The sequence below is a fragment of the Trichoplusia ni genome, chromosome 15, assembly GCF_003590095.1.
Source record: "Trichoplusia ni isolate ovarian cell line Hi5 chromosome 15, tn1, whole genome shotgun sequence".
NCBI classification, from domain to species: Eukaryota; Metazoa; Arthropoda; class Insecta; order Lepidoptera; family Noctuidae; genus Trichoplusia; species Trichoplusia ni.
In genome coordinates this window covers 10015240-10033186 of record NC_039492.1, presented here as the reverse complement: position 1 = coordinate 10033186, position 17947 = coordinate 10015240, and the positions used below count along the sequence as shown (strand labels likewise).

General features: G+C 41.4%; 1 protein-coding gene across 1 annotated transcript; it reads left to right on the top strand.

Moving 5' to 3' along the window:
- The first annotated feature begins 5200 nt into the window (after positions 1 to 5200).
- LOC113501179 (acetylcholine receptor subunit alpha-like) lies at positions 5201 to 16132 on the top strand. The gene is made up of 9 exons (XM_026882241.1): positions 5201 to 8782; positions 8849 to 8893; positions 8976 to 9085; positions 9159 to 9339; positions 9419 to 9534; positions 14767 to 15072; positions 15155 to 15310; positions 15387 to 15630; positions 15711 to 16132. The coding sequence occupies exons 1-9, from the start codon at positions 8567 to 8569 to the stop codon at positions 15906 to 15908; spliced, it is 1572 nt and encodes a 523-aa protein (XP_026738042.1). The 5' UTR covers positions 5201 to 8566; the 3' UTR covers positions 15909 to 16132.
- Positions 16133 to 17947: the final 1815 nt, after the last annotated feature.

Here is a 17947-nt window from a genome sequence, read left to right as displayed (position 1 = left end):
TAATAGATACAGTGATTCATGAGGAAGGCTTTTAAGTTTAATCTATACATAATTTAGTAGAAGAGCATAATCGATTTTAGAGGTTTCAAGTGTATTTACTATTTTTTTACGCTGTCTTTGCAAACGCTGGCTTAACCGCACGAGATACATCAAAATAATGAACAGTCCGCCAAAGCGTATCTCTATCTTTTATGGTTCGCTCAGAAACAAGACATTTTGCCAAGCTGGTTTTTTTTGAGATGGCACTTACCGTTATCAAAATAAATACGACTACTGTGACAAGTATTTAATTTTTGTTTCAAACGCTTAACCAAAGTTGTTTCATAACGATGCAGCGATGGTATGAAAGCTTATCAAAATAAAGAACGTTAAAGATCTACTTGCTTTGTTTTTATTTACTACTATATTGTATCTACTGTTTAGATATTAAGCTAAATGTTTTATATTTTATTTTTGCATGCCTTCAAGGTAAAATATGGCAGAACTTAATGTATTTCTTGACATCTTGTATATGTACCCATATTTGCAAAATAAATTTATCTTTATCTTTAAAGAATTAGCATTGCTCCCGTGCAAAGTCGGCGCGGGTCGCTAGTATAACAATATAACAGTGCGCTCAGCACTCAGCACTTCCGCCAGTTCAGAAGGAGACCCGTGTGCGGATTTAACCCATGACCATCTTATATGAACCTGGTTAAGAGTCTAAATTAAGTCCCTTGGCCCACTTGACAGCTTTTTAGAGGGCAGCCCTCACTACTTTGGATCCTTCGCACAACTCCGTTTCTATGGCTGCAAGTTCCGGAGAGCGGATGCTCAGTCTTCTTTGTACCTGTCTCGCAACAACCGCTGGTACGCCTGATTCAAGTCCAGCATTTACAATTTAGGATCTTACCATGTTGTCTTCTCCGAGTTTAACAGCACCTTTCAAAAATAGCCAAATAATTCATGCACGGATAACATAATTTTAAAATATGGGTGGTCAAATCTATACTAATATATAAAGCTGAAGAGTTTGTTTGTTTGAACGCACTAATCTCAGGAACTAGTGGTCCAAATTGAAATTTTTTTTTTGTGTTGAATAGACCATTCATCGATATAAACCATCACTAGTATCATATTAAATGAAGCATATGATTTTTTTTTCTGTAAAAGTGTGACGCTTGAGTGACCGCATATGAATGAGTACTCTCTTGGACATCAACAATTTCTCTTGTTGTCCATTAAATAATGTGGACAACTAAAAAGTCTAGAGTCACAATCTACAGCATCGGTATCTCGACATGGTTCCTTCCGCCAGCTCTCCGGCGGGTCACGTTTAATTTCCTTGCGGTAAAATGTTGTCATATTTTCTATCCTATAGCTTGCGCTTTAGTACCAAATGTGTTGATGGTTTTTCTAGTATTTATTTTACTATATTCTTTATTCCATTTTTTATGAGCACACCTTATTTAGGAAACCACTCGATTGACGCAGTAAAGCAAATTATTTCTTAATAATTAATAATTTTTAAATTATTCTGTTGCGCCTTGAATTTTTAAAAAAGCCTTATGCTAGTTCAATGCCTTCTTAGTAGGACACGAGTTCTCAGCAACACGTACATGTTGTGCACCTTCTGCTTCCGCAGCCAAGTCAAATCTCAATGTCTGTCTATTCTCGCTATTGTCTAACTAATCCCCCAGTTACGAATACACACTTATGTTGCGGAGGTTTCATAAACATACAAATCACGTGCACAAAGTCCCAGAAAAAGCATTTGTGGATCGCACAAAAGCTTGTCCCACACGGAGATCGAACCCGCGACAAGTCGCGCTCAGTGGTTTCGGCGTGGTGACCTCAACCACTCGCCTATCCGTGCATAAATTATTAAATAAATTTCATAAAAATTAATCTATGATATTATTTAATTACACCATAGATGTATAATTTCAATGATTACGGTATTTTACTGCCTACAGCTATATAATTAATTCCATTTGGAACTCACGTTGCTCAAGCAACGGTTTCTGGTACTTTAGACTACTCCAGCATTTCGGTCGACAAAGTTTGTTGAGCGCGCCTGTGCTCGGCTAAATAAAACGTTTCTGAGCGACAGTTTGAGTCAAACTACCACCCCCCCCCCTCCTGTTATCCTCGCTTCCATTCCTATGGAGAACGCCACCTCTCCCCTCAGCCGTCGCCTACTTTCTCTAACAACACAAACTTGTGTAACTTAGCAAGTTTATTGTAAATACGGACTAAACTACGGCAACTCAAGTAGGTATACTTTGGAGCAGTACTTAAATTAGCCTATATCCTGGTTAAACCAAATTGTGCGCCTATGAAATTTTTCGAAAATATTAGGTTTTACTAGCAGTAGAGTAGGGTAAGCGGTGCGGCTCGCTTGCTGCAGATCGGCGCGGCGGACGGCCCGGGCTATAATATCTCGCCGCAGCCTTTGGCGCGCACATTAATATGTATGGGCCTCGAGTTCGCGGTGAATAAATAAAACAGAAGGCGGTAAGTGAAAGCCGCAGGTCTTAGTCTTAAGCAGCTTTAATAATACAGGAGGCCGCCGCCCGCGCCCGGCGCGGCGGCGTGCACTTAAACATTAACTGGTAGTTGTCCGGGTCGCCGCCGCGCCGCCGAGCCCTGCTCCATGCTCCTCACGATGGTACTACGGAACAGCGAGGCTCTCACAGCTTCATCTATGCGTGAAATTTCTCATTTCGGCGGTTCTCGTTACAATGAACGTCGAGATACAAAATAGAAAATACGCTGTGATAAAATCCTGCTTAATTTTTAATATAAACAACAGATGAACATGAGTCGCGCTCCCGCGAGCTGCTGGCTGGCCGCGGCGCATGGCGGAGCCCGTCTGAGGTTAGTGAAGTAAGTTTAGCAAATACGTCCATGACAATAAATATCTTTGGCTGGTTGTTAATTTCCCAGCAAGGGTCAGGTTCAGCAATACGTAAGCTCACTGTATCGTTATTTTTTTTAATTAGTCATTGATGATGTGACTGGATCCATTGACTGCATCAAGATGACGAAACAATAGCGAGAGTTCAGTCGAGAGGATATTGTGTGGATTGGCCCTCGTCTCACAAGAGCTACGTTCGAGTGTGCTCGGGCTTGCGGAGTCCCCCCCCCCCCCGCCCATCAGGTTCACGCCGCCCGGGCGCCCGCACCGCCGCGCGTCTGTTTCAATTTTGTGCTTTAATTCAAGACTGAAATAAGTGTCTAAGGGAATGCACAACTTTGATGATCGGTCTTACTCTATACTTGAAATTGGCTCTGTACAACCATCGAGCTACTTCGAGTACTTGGTGACTTGGTCAATATTAGTATCAGGTAAGGGAAGATTTATCGGTAACGGGCCGTTACTTAATTACTTGCCGGGCGGCGGATATCAGCAGACGTGAGCGTAATAAAGAGGGGATCACTGACATATTACCTGCGGGCGGACCTCGCATCCATATTGACGCCCGCTCCGACCACTTGGCGGTTTTATCGTTTCTTACGGGCGGGCAGCTTGTACTCTCACTTCACGCGTCAGCTCATATCTGTAACTACTTCTAGTCATTTCACTTCGGTCAATGGCTGCAAGCGCTATTCCCGAGATCCAAGTCTCGGGTTCGAATCCGGCTTCAATCAAAACTAGTCCTCTACTTTTTGTTTAGAAATATCCAGCTAGAAAGAAAGAAATGGAATAGTAACAACGGGTATTTCCTACCGCGGCAGTCACAAGCGAGTCCGATCAAACTTCAAGATGTGTACCAAGACTTGTCATCTTAGCCCATATTACTTAACATCTCAATTATGTACTTATAAAATAATTCATTTATAAATAATTGAGATGTATTCAATTCGTTTTGCGGATGCTAGGGAGGACAGAAAACACTGTTGTAGTGTTATTTCTTATGGAAGAGGTAGTGAGGTCAAGATCGATAGAATTAATGATTTGATATGTAGTGATACGCGCGCGCTGCGTCACGTGACGCGTCACGCAGCGCGGGCTCGCAGCAGCCGCGGAACGCACTCCGCGCCGCATCTGGGTCAGGGCCGGGTCGCGGGATAGCCCCCCCCCCCACACCCATCCCGGAGTCACGGCGGGAGGGTGCGTCGCGACACTCCCGGAAGGCACACCAAATGACCCACAACCAGCTATCCTACTTACCTTCGCCTTGAATTACTTCGCATTGAAAGTGTCAAATGCGATGTTCATATTATATGTACCTAATACAAAACTTAAACACTTTTTTTTTAATTGACCGAAATATATAATGCTACGAGATGCGTAAACATGGCTTCGATTTTAACTGTTGAAATTGTAAGAAGTCAGGTAAGTAGTATTGTTGTCACCAGCAAAACATTTCACAAAAGAATGATTCGTTAAGAAAATTCTGATTAGAGAATTTGTAATATGGAGAACATTGAAAATGGCATCAATTAAAATTAGAATTATATCACAAACCACCTATTATGTAGGTACTGTTATATCGTTTTTTCTATCGATGTTCGTACAACATTAGATATATTTTGTATATAAAAAAAATAGTCATTATTATTATTTCCTTACGATATTTTGAAGTTGAAGTTGAAAATGCACTTTGCATTGAGGTGCTTTTGATTATCACAAAAAAAGGGTTCCATTTATTAATTATTTTTATGTCTGTCTATGTATACATAGGAGAGTTCATCATAATGAGTTAATAACATAATGCAGCTCCCCGACGAGACGAGGTTGTCGTTTTTGTTGTGGTGGAGTGCAGCGCGTCAGCGTGCAGCGGTGTGGTGAGAGGCGGCTGCATGCAGGATGCCTGGTCTAGTTCGAGGGTGCCCGAGAAGAACTTACGTATTGTGGTTACCTATGACTTTAATTGATACCTACATTGGCGTGTAAAACTTTTTGCTAGCTACTTATTTACTTTCAGAACACAAGATTTGACCTTAGTTAATTTGATATAAGGACAAAGTTCGGGCAGTAATTAAAAAGTTTGGCAAATGCTGCCTCCGCGTACTCTAATGTCGTGGCTGAAACGTACATTTGCTGTCTCTTAACGTAAAAAAGTTTGTATACGGTGGAGGCGTGGCGGTGCGCGGCGGCGAGCGGCGGCGCGCGTATGCCGAGCGGGGACCGCGCGACTGCGGCGGCGCGAGGGCGCGGGCCGCGGGGCGCGGGGCGCGGGGGCGCGGGCCGGCCGCGGCAGTCGCCGGCGCGCCCCAGCCCGAGCCACTCGCAGTGCTGGCCAGCCGCGCGCCGCCCGCTGACCGCGCTCCGCTCAACACCGCTAGCCGCACGAACCATGCCCGCCGTCGGTGACGCGACTGCCTGAGACCGACACACCTAGCGCTTCGCGATACTGTGCTGTTATAATGAATTAACATTTGGACTGCTATCCGATAAACTTTCACTTAGGATTGGCTTCGTCCCGATCTGGTAAATGTTATTGAATGCTTCTGATGAGTGCACGGCGTACGCGCTTGCACGAGTGCGAGGGTGCTAGCCACCCGGCCCGAGCTGCTCGACGCCCGCATGCTTACATGTCACGACATCCCACTAAATGATGAACAACGAATTGTCGAAAAATTTGCTGTAATCCACGTGATAACGCAGAACGTCAAACAATGTTCAGAGTGGCTAGACCAAGACAAGATTTTGACTGAGGCACCACGCTCAATATATTCTGTTTATCTAACTTACGACTGTTATCAAAGCGTGCCATACATGTAAACTAAAATAGAATATTGATTATAGTAGCTACACAATATAGTTACTTCAGTGAAATATTTATGTGCAGTGCAAGGGTACAATGGCGGTTTTTATCGCCAATAGCGATATGTTAGAGACGACGTCCATATAGAACGGATACAATACGTCGTACTGTCATCGCTGTCCGTTGGTTCGATAAGTGCAGGCCCGTGCTAAACGCGCCGGGAGTGCGCCGTACGTGCTCCGCGACTGAGCACATGAGCTGCGAGCCCCTCATGTTCACAGTTGGGGAAGCACATTCCATATGAGGACACCGCGAGCAGCCTGTCAACTTCATGGTGTCGATATCAAAATAACAATTCTATTACTTTAAATACACTTGGGGACGCAACTACCATTAGGCTAGTGAAATATTTCGGCGATAGAATATAAAAGCGCATAAAATTTTAAATGATTTTTACAATACATACGATATAATATATCCAAGCTCTACGTAAATGCTACAGCTGCTACGATACCATGTAGGCTGCTACGCAACAACGTACATAAGTTAAGCGTGACCGGAGTAGAATAATGACGTGTATCAATTGGTACTCAAATTTTAGAAGCTCTTTGATGCTAAGCGTAATGAATACGTGAGGTAATTCGTAATGTTAGTGTAGAGCAGGCTCCGAGTGTGTGAGGCGCCGCGTACCGAGCACGCCGCGCGGCTCCGGCGAGGCGGCTCTCCGACAGGCCGCGGCTCGCTAACATTCTCACAGAGCTCTTCCTTACTTCAAGGTGTCATTGTATTGTTCTGTCGAGAATTCATAGCAAAGGATACCACCTGCGTCGCTGAAGCGGCGTCACGTATAATATACAATTGCCTCTCAGTTCTTAATTGTGTTGTGAACACAGACTGTGCAGGCGAGTCTCCGCACGTGCCGCAAAGCTTTGCGCTCATTTAAAACGATGACCGCGACATTTAGTATCCTGTGTTATTCTTTTCGTTTGTGGCAAACCATTAATGTGCGTCAGGGCGTGCGCTTTTCACCAAATATAAAACAATTCCAAGCCTCACTGACGCAGGAGAATCAATCTCTACATATACATATGTTATATTGTAACATGTTTTTAGTTCTTTTTTAAAGAATATTATTGCAATCTTCATCTTAACATGGCCCCAATATTTTTTACAGTAAATTCGTATGGTCGAACTTTTCGAAGTTATATGGTTACAACTTACTAAAGGTTTGAACCCCTGCGACACAAAATTCCTTCGTGCGGGAGTCGTTAAAAAATGGGGAAAAAAGACTTTATGTATGGTTACATCAATGTACAATACTTCCAGTGCTTGCTACATAAAGTACCATGATTTAATTTATGTTTATTGTTGAATTTTGTATTAGTTTAATTGACTGACATAATGAACGATACTGTTTCGTGACGTGTATTGCAGTGTAGTGTAAATAGCAGGAAGAGGCCGCGCTGTCGCAGGCAGCACGCGCCGTGCCGCCGCCGCGCCGCCGCGCCCGCGCGTTCTTTAGCATTATGTTTATGTAGTCAAACACCAAAACAATATTAACACTTCATAATAACGTTTGAACAGATGTTCATCCACACCTAATATTCACTTGTTCTGCTTTTAGCGTTACTATTAAATCCTTAGTCACGGTTTGCGTTGATAGCCACACTACACACACATCCTATATATTACATTATTATACGGAGTGAGTTTATTTTCAGTGTATTGTAAGACACCAGTGACAGCGGTTTCAGCCACTTACTCACAGGTGTACAAGTGTGGTTAATGATCATTCCGCGTCTATACGGAAAGCATCAGCAGTTGGCTGTTTGGGGGCATTATTCTTTATTACCCTGAGGATAATATAGAAGCTGCTGATATACTATTACACGTACTCGATCCGCTCGGGTGACCAAAGGCTTGGTTTTCGCATTTGACAAATTAAAGGTATTGAGATGCAACGTGGCAGAATTAGTGTTACTAGAAATGTTAGATAGAATTACGCAACGCCTACGCTTCTTGTCCAATAATTTTCAATTTTATGTCTAATCATATGACCGTACTTAATTGTATATAGTTAAAAATGTATTGAAAACTTCATTGCAGGATACTTACAAAACACACAATTAAAAATAAATGGTCAGTTCTTTGTATGTTCTTTCTCTGAGATCCTACAATAGAAAAAAAAAACAGTATAAGGATACGTCAGCTTTGGTTCTATGATGTGACATTGGGCTGTCGTCGCATTATCGCGACCTCTCTGTTAGTACGATCTAAGCAGCGTCAGGAGCAACGGCCCGCGAACACTCCGACGACACATTGTACCGCCGAACATTGAAACAGCTTTCGGGCGCATGTTTACTGACAGTCGACTGTAATATCCTCTTATCCTCCTCGCATCGTGCAAACCTACGAGCCAGCATATTATAGGGTACCGCCGTGCCATTTGGAAATCCTTATTATAGCTCTACTAGTATCGCAGGCTTTTGTGTTTTAGTTTATGTCCTCTTTATTTGGTCTTTTTTAGCAGGAATAGCCTGAAATGAATACAATTATAAGTCCATGTGTACGAATTACTTGAAATAAAACTAAAAATTCGTGCTAGCTAAGAGCAAAATAAAAAACTACCAAACTGACTTCCATGTTTTTTGGAATCAAACGATCTGTTGAACGAGCTTTAATCGATCGAAATACCTTCTCGCTTGAGAAGACGATTGCAAAATAAACTGTTAAGGTAACTGGTAAAATGTCTAAATAAGGTAATGGATCATGTGACAGTTTAGTTATTCGTTTCGATTTTGATGTGTGCAGACCGTGGGCAAGCGGCGCGCGGTGGCGGCGCGATGCGCTGACGTCATGCGCGGGCGGAGATGCCGCGCCGCGCTGCGCCGCGCCACGCGGCCCCTCTGCTGCTGCTGGCGGTGGGCGCGCTCGCCGCGCTCGCGCCCTGCGCCGCCAACCCGGACGCCAAGCGCCTCTACGACGACCTGCTCAGCAACTACAACAAGCTGGTGCGCCCCGTGCTCAACGTCAGCGACGCGCTCACCGTGCGTATCAAGCTCAAGCTGAGCCAGCTCATCGACGTGGTAAGTACCCGCGCGCTCGACCGCTGTCTGACCTTACGCTCCCTACATCACATGTTTGTGTTGCAGAATCTCAAGAATCAGATTATGACGACCAATCTTTGGGTGGAACAGGTGAGAGTGAAATTTCAAGCTTCTTCCGTACATCCCAGTTACCCTAAGACTGATTGACAAACGGGGTGCTTTGTGTTCACAGAGCTGGTACGATTATAAGTTATCATGGGAGCCGCGAGAGTACGGCGGCGTCGAAATGTTGCATGTGCCCTCCGATCACATTTGGCGTCCCGACATAGTTTTGTACAACAAGTGAGTCTCGCGTTCCCTCCATAATGTTTTAATTCGTCGCCTGGCCTGTTTGCACACCCTTTGTTCTCGCCAGTGCCGACGGCAACTTCGAGGTGACGCTGGCGACGAAAGCGACGCTGAACTACACCGGGCGCGTGGAGTGGCGCCCGCCCGCCATATACAAGTCCTCCTGCGAAATCGACGTCGAGTACTTCCCGTTCGACCAGCAAACTTGTGTCATGAAGTTCGGCTCGTGGACATACGACGGGTTCCAGGTGAGGCTGCGCGTGCGAACCAGTTAGTGTGGGATGATTGTTATGGTTGTGTATGATGAGTGGTGTGGTCGCTGTGCAGGTGGACCTGCGCCACATCGACGAGGTGTCCGGCACCAATGTGGTGGAGCTGGGCGTCGACCTCTCCGAGTTCTACACCTCCGTCGAGTGGGATATACTCGAGGTCCCCGCCGTCAGGTGACACTCCTATTATAACATTTCATAGTTTAATCATTTATAATTAGTGGAGGATTTAACCAAACCATTGCGACGTTTAACTTACAAGTGACGCCGTATATCAAGGTTCTCACGCAAATAAAACGTTATTCGGATCCGGAAGTAGTCTAGCGTCCCGGCACAACACGCGTGTATAACCAGTTATGTCATTCTAATATGAAACGTCCTTACGAAAATAACTATAAAAAATAGTTCCTTAGTAGCGAGTTTAAATGATTGATTGCAAAAAAAAAATGTAATACATGCATCTATTGTAATGTTACATTTATCCTACTCCTTCAAAGGGGTATATTTTAGTCTTTGAAGGTCTGAACGGTTCTAAGGTTTTTAATGTCTGCGGTCTTAGATAAAGAATCACATAGATTTGACATGCGCGTTCACCCGTAAGGGACAACAATAAAAGTACATGCAAAAACAATGTTACCATGATACGTGACATTTTCCCCCAAAAATAATTTTATTCATCGTCGTCTTTAAATTTGAATTCATGGCATGAGACTATAAAATTCCAACGAAAATTGACACACGGGGAAAGACGAAGGTAGCAGTAAAAAACAAGAATAGTTTTAATTTTTTATTGTCCTTTAAATAATACAAGTTTGGTATAGAGATTTCGGATATTTTTTTCTTTTTTTGGTATATTTTTAGTAAAATAATATAGTCTTACATTTAAATACTTTTTACATATTGCTTTAATTAATAATACGTAATGGTGGTTGGTTCTAAAATGCTCATTATTATTTAGGTGTTCATTAAAAAAATTATGTCCCACACATTTTTTTAAGCACTGCTGCAGAAGAAAATTAAGCGTATCCTTATTGTTTAACATATTAAATTTCTTAAAAATTTGTTCTGATATTTCACAAAGCTTTACTACTGATATTGATGGGTAATGTAGACCACCCTTGTCTTTTTTGTACTGAAGAGTGGTTTTCTCTTTATTATCAGATATTAAAAAGGACACACACTCTTCACAGGTTAGTTGTGTTTTTAATGATTTTACAACAAAACCGGCTATGTACACGATTATTGATTTTGAAAATTCCGTTAAAATTGTGGGATTAGCAATATAATCATGATCTTCTGGAATAATGTTCGTCTCCAAAGGGGACATCTCCTGGAGAACTTTCTCATCGTCAATTAATTTGTTACGGTCGGTCGTACAATTAATGGCAATTACAGGATTATGGTGACTTAAAATACTTATGTCACTAAGAGGAACACAATTTCCAGCCAAATGCTTCAATTCGCCTTGAATTAACAATCTTTTATATGCCGATTTAAATTGTGTGGCTGTAGGATTATTATTGAATCCACCTTTGGCCCTGACAGAGCTAAAAAAAATTTCTAAGTGGTCTTGACTTAACTTATAAGAACTAATAAAATCAAGGCTACCACTTAATATGTGCTCCTCATATAAGAAAATAATAGTCTTTATACATACTAAAAACCCTATAAATCCGGTTTTTCTATTTGAATCTATTATTCTAGTATCACCAAGTCTTAAAGATTTTATGTATTCAAATGCTTCTTCTAAATATTTTTTTAAGCTAGTATAGTTCTTTGAGTTAATTGGTTTTTTGAAACCATAGGAATTTAAATTTCGTGAATTCATAATATCAAACAAGTTATTAAAAAGTCTAATGAAACTAACAGTAGCATCTGAATTGTTGAATTCTTCAATGTTTAAAGTTTTCGAGCAATATTCTATAGCGTCAGCAACTGAAGCACTTAATACTTGTGCTGCCAACCTTACCTTCATAGCTTGGTTTTTGTAATATATATGAGAGTATCTTATCTTATTTGCCATGTGCAATCCTTCGCTCTCTTGTAACTTCACCAAGCTTTGGATATACCCCCAAGATATGTACTTACCTTCAGAATTTGTTAAATTTGATTTGTCACCCAACGTATTCCTTATCAATTTTAACATGTGGCACGGGTCTGGAAATATTGATATTTTTTTACCATTATGGATGAATGTGGGATTTATGTTAATATCCCCATTTATCTGGCATCCCAATATTTTTGCCATAGCAAAATTTGCTGGACAACCATCAAAAGTTATGTTAATAACTTCCAATCCACACTCATCGATCATGTTTAAGCAATGTTTTAATAAGGAAGCCTTTTGTTCCGCGCTTACCTTATCTACTAAGAAATACCCCACAGGAAGTTTCCAGCTACCATTAACGCATGTGAGCATGAAGACTAATACTTCCCTTGCTACAGGTTGGGTATCTACGTCTAGATACTGGCCTATGTTTACGAAACCTATATAATTGTGACCATCCCACTGTACACACTTACGAATGGCCATTTCGTCAAAACACAAACAACATTTGTATCTTTTGGTTGGGCTGTTTTTAACCAAAAGGGAAAGAGCTTCAAAGGACTCTTTGGTAAACCCTGGCTCACAACCTATTGATTCGTACCAGCGCGCCAAAGTGCGGGTGTGTGGAAGACATGTATTAAAATTACTTCTTACAAAATTGTAAGCGCGTGGGCTGATGAAATGTAATTGTAGGGCAAATTTACGTACTTCTTCTGAAAATTTGTTTTTTTTTGGATTCAAAAAATCTTTGCTGTGAGCATTTACTGAATATAAAAAATCTGCAGTTTCTTGGTTTATAAAATACTTTGTCTGTAATCTGGCAATAATATCAGTCAAATCAGAATTTTTCTTTTCTAGTCTCTTTGTTTTGGATTTCAGGGCAGCTATTTTCTTCTTTCTGCATTCAGCGAGTAGCGTTTTTCTTCTTAACTGTGTTATAAGCTTTTTTTTTCTAGGTGTTAAAATTTCTGTTGGTTGTGCAGTATTGGAAATTTCATTATTATGTTGGGAAGTACTGGGAATAACACTCTGTTGCTGATCCTGAAATAAAAATAAAAAACAAAATAGCGCGATAAATATAAGTACCTAACAGATTCCGCGGCAGAAATTCGCCACGCACAACAATCGCCGCCAAGTCGCCAGACAATTATTATGCGTGCCCAGGGTGCACCGGCCCAGTGACTGCTCTTCCCCCCGGACGTATCCGTAAGGGACCAGCAGCCACCAGGCACGCGAGGAGGTTTTCTGCCTGGCACCCCACAAAACCCCTTGCTTGACATAAATTACAAATAAAGATAAAAAGTTTCACCCAGTACACATTACTGTATACAGTGTGACTGTTCGGTATTGAATCCTTCATTCCACACTTTTTTTTCTTGTGGATGGTATTTATTAGCCTGATCAACCAAAAAATAACTTATTACAGAAGTTTTTGCTTTAAAAAGATTTACCATTAACATTGTGCCGTGTTGAAATTTATCAACTCCAGCTTCATTCTGTAAGAAAGATACATTATAATTAACTTGATTTACAAAACCAAAGTACAAAAAGAAGTTTTGAATATATCAAACTTACATGTATAAACAACTTTGGAACTGCAAACTTATCTAAATAAACTCTATGTGCAGTTTTGCGAAATAAATTAGTCTCAAAATGGTTCGAACAAACGCGAGAGTATGAGTTAGGCTGCCAATTTTGCCGCCCAGTAGCCTTTATCCACATGGCTCGAACAATCTCATCTTTAGGAAACCTGAGAAAGGCAAGATTTGGATACAAGATCTAAAGTCACATTTTATTAGAAACAAATTATTACCTTACATTTACTTATTTAAATAACAGAACCCAATAAGCTATATATTTTGTTGATTTCAAAACAAAAGGCTAAGCCGATGTTGATGATTTGAAAACAAAAATATTTTCCCACGAAAGTGGGTAATTTATTTGAAATTTAAGTGGTATCCCTAAAATGGTTGAACCCCGGCTAAATTGAAATGTCGCATAAAATCATCACTGACGTGGACTCTGATGACATTCTGTAATAGTCGGATAATACAAAAAAAAACACGAATTTATTGATTCGATTTTGTAATGATGGAACGTATTTCCCATGCAATTGAGAACACTAGTGATTATAACTAACCATATTTACTATTTGAACACTTAATTTCTTCAGTATAAAGGTTTAATTATCAACTTACATATGAAAGGTTATGTTTTCAATTTTTCTTTCAGTGCGGCTTTTACAGCCTAAAACATAACACTGCACCATGATAATACTAGCTATGGAATATTCCTAGATTAAAAACTTGTGTTTTATATAAGATTAACGAACTAATTTCAATTGAAAACTCAAGAATTCTCAGCAGCACAAACTAAAACATCGAAATGACGTCACACAATGTTTAACTCATCTTAATCAAGTCAAACAAAAAAAAGCAGGGACGGTGAAAGGGACAAAAAATTATATATGCGTCTCTTTTGCACTTAGCAGAATCTTGGATTATTTGTCTCGTTCGTTATGTCTATGGTAAGATGAGTGTCACATCTATGTAATTCTAAATCTATGTCTGCGGTATTGTTAAATCCGCGTGACATCAATACATGTACACATATTAATTATAAGTGAGAATTGGTTTGAAATTGATAACTTATTATATTTTTTATACTATCACGTCATATTCGTCAATTTATTCAATTTCGAAAATTACCTGTAGAAAAAATAAAAAAATTGTGTGTGAATACGAAAACTATTTAAAACTTTAGTTCTGTGGTGAAGTTGTTTTAAATGTATTTAAAGGGCGTCAAAAACTAGTAAGGAAGAGTTAAGAATTACATAAATAATTCTGGAGATGGGCTACCACTACTGATTATTGTCAAATTGTTCAGAAATGTGAAAATACATCCAAAGCTTGTTGTACTAAGCCGCTGGCACAATTCCTTCTGCATCTCGACTACGCTGATGTCAAATATATCGACATCACCCAGGCACAACTGGACAAACTTGGGCGACATCAAAACTTCTGCTTACGATCCATATTTGGATTACGCAAATCTACGGGAGGCCTATGCCCTGCAGTGGGACAGTAATGGCTAAAAAAACTATATATATCTATAATCAAGTCACTGAATTTCGCGCAAAATTCAAATGGCTTTCAAATCGTCTTCGCTGGAATGCTCATATCCTGTCCACATTCTTTATGTATACTTTTTATCCCTACGACCTCTCTCGTTGTTTAAAGTCCGCGCAGTGGAATGACCTGCCTGTAGCGGTAGGAGGTGCTAAAACACCTGCTTTATTTTAAGAGCATGTTAAAAAAACCTTGATTTGTGCCATTAGAATATTTTTTGGTAACTTTCAGAAATGAAAAGTTTTACACGTGCTGCGACGAGCCTTACCTGGACATAACGTTTAACATTACGATGCGGCGCAAGACGCTGTTCTACACGGTGAACCTGATCATCCCGTGCATGGGCATCTCGTTCCTGACGGTCCTGGTGTTCTACCTGCCCTCCGACAGCGGCGAGAAGGTGTCGCTCTCCATCTCCATCCTGCTCTCGCTCACCGTGTTCTTCCTGCTCCTGGCCGAGATCATCCCACCCACTTCGCTTGTCGTGCCGTTGCTCGGCAAGTTCGTGCTCTTTACTATGATTCTGGATACGTTCAGGTAAATTCACAACCCTCGCTAACTAAATGTATTTTGTTATCTACATCTATCTCAATCATGATTCATGCCTTTGCTTATGCAGTATCTGCGTGACGGTGGTAGTGCTGAACGTGCACTTCCGGTCGCCGCAGACGCACACAATGGCTCCGTGGGTGCGGCGCGTGTTCATCCACGTGCTGCCGCGCCTGCTCGTGATGCGCCGCCCGCACTATCGTGTGGACCCGCACCGCAGCCGCTTGTGAGTATTGCGTCTTGCGCTCTGCACTGACTGCACCTTGTCTTGTAACCGCTTGCTTAATGAGAGTTTGTTATAGCGCGGGCCTGGTGAGTGCGGTGGCGGAGAGCGCGCCCTGGGAGGAGAGCTCTCCGCTAGCGGGTGCGGGAGCTGGGCCGCCCGGCGCACCCGCCTGCAGTGCGTGCCGCTCCTGCCGGCTGCACGACGCGCCCGCGCTCTGCGACGCCCTGCGCCGCTGGCACCGCTGCCCGGAGTTGAACAAGGCCATAGACGGCATCAATTACATTGCTGAACAGACGCGCAAAGAGGAAGAGTCTACAAGGGTGTGTACCACTAACTTGAGTGACATTTAAACGCAAATACATAAATGAAGATTTTTGACCGATAAGTTTGAACTGTGCAGGTAAAAGAGGATTGGAAATACGTGGCGATGGTGCTGGACCGGTTGTTCCTGTGGATCTTCACGCTCGCCGTGGTGGTGGGCTCCGCCGGCATCATCCTGCAGGCGCCCACGCTGTACGACGAGCGCGCGCCCATCGACGTGCGTCTGTCGGAGATCGCGTACGCGACGGCCAAGCCGCGGCCGCCGCCGCCGCGCTAGGCCCCCTCGCCGCGAGTGTTTTTTTATAATTTATTTGTTACGGTGATCCAGTGACTCCATAAATGTCCGTTTGTATTTTTCCGGCGTTCTGGATCGCCGCAAAACGTAATTTTACGATGTTGTAAATAATATACATACATATTATAGTTTATACGACGAAACGACACGATCGAATATAAGTCGAATTTCTTTTGATAGAGACGAAATAAAACGATTGTTTATAATGTTGTCATTTTAATACACCCAATACACTTAAAAGTTAAGTCTTGATTCAGGCCTTGGTTGAGCGCTTCAGCCATTGAGGTTGCACTCAGAGCAATTTGTAATCACTCAACAAAAGTTAATCCAGTTATCAGGGAAGCGTTTGACGGGTAGAGATCGCCTCCCGGGGATTCTTCGCACCCCTGGGCCGAGCTGCAGGCTGGCTTCCGTCATCGCCAGTGCTGCTGCTAGACCCGCCGGGAACTTGGGGCCGTTTCGTAGAACTTCTTGTCTGTACCATATTTCTTCATTTTTTATATCCTCTTTCTTGGGATTTCTTGGGACCGTTTGTTGGGAAGGGTTATGCCATGGTGTACTGGCTTTATGTATCTCCTGACTTCCGAAGAGTTCAGGGTGGGGTCAAGGTGTATGTGACCATTGAATTGTTCATGCCTTCCCGTAAGCCCCCCCACCACGTCAAGGTGGCCCCACAGGGGGGATATTATTATTACTATTATATTACTAGTTGTAGGCCGCGACATCGTCCGCGTGGTTTTTAAGATGTAAAGAGCAACAAAATATACAACCAATATTCATGTTCCTCATCAACGAAGAAACATTTGCAGCAGAAACACATTTTTTATGAGTTTTTATTTCGATATTAATAAAAATGAATGCTGATAAGCGCCTAACTCAAGAATGCATGGAACAATTAACTCAACAAATAAATGATTTTAAGGGATCCTGGACCTATTCTTAAAATCATCAACCTTGGTTTTCTTACGTCTTTATATATGCGGTATAAAGCTATTTCTTGGTTTCCTGGTTGCAAGCTACCTCCTGGTAATGGGGGGAGGGTCACACATTTATCATTCCCACGGCAACATGAACTACCGCGTGCTGCAAACTGAAGCCCACGCGGACGATTTCGCGGGCAACAGTTAGTTTATAATAAATAATCAAATTTCCTAAAGTGCCTCACCACAAACAAAAGATACTTCAATTGATTTTTTTTTTCAAAATACTACTCAAAAAAAAAAATCTAAATGACAAGTTTTATTTACATTAATAACTAAGTATCTAATGCTAATGCTAATATTTTTAAAGTATGTGTTATTATACCTGCAGTAACCTATAAGTATACTTTGGCTCAGTAAATGATTCCATTATTTTATACTATAGTCCAGTCAAAATAGACATTTGACTTAGCCAAAATTCGCATAGAGCTGAAAATTGGCAGAGACGTTAAATACATCATTATAAAGAAAATATCAAAAGTCCCCTTCGATCCCACTTCTGCAAAAAAAAATATTCAAGGTCAAACATGCAAAATTAAGGTTTTTTCCATTTTTCTCCAAAACGGTAAGTTTTATCGTAAAATAATACAGACAAAAGTTGTAGATCATACTATTCTCTACAAAAATGGTTCAGTTTTTCTCTTACGACTCACCATTCGTGAGATACCGCGGTTTTAATCATTACAAAATTCATATTTTACATAATATGCACTAAAATGCAGCCTGTATACGTCATCGGACGTTCAATATAAATGAAAATAAGAAATTATTGGTTTGTGTTACTTACACAATATAAAACTTGTATAAATTGAATGAATATTTTAAAATAAAAGACCATACTGTCGGTCCCTAATTCCCTTCGACGGTAACCTTGAGAAACATCTTCTAGCTACATCATTGTTTGAGTGTGGAGTGTCACATACCTGCCTATTTTTGAAGGAAGTAAGCGACATAACTCAGTATATACTGTTAGTTTTGAAAATTCCTTTTTGGTAATATTTTCAATTTTAATTTGTGCTGTTAAATAATTTTAACAAAATG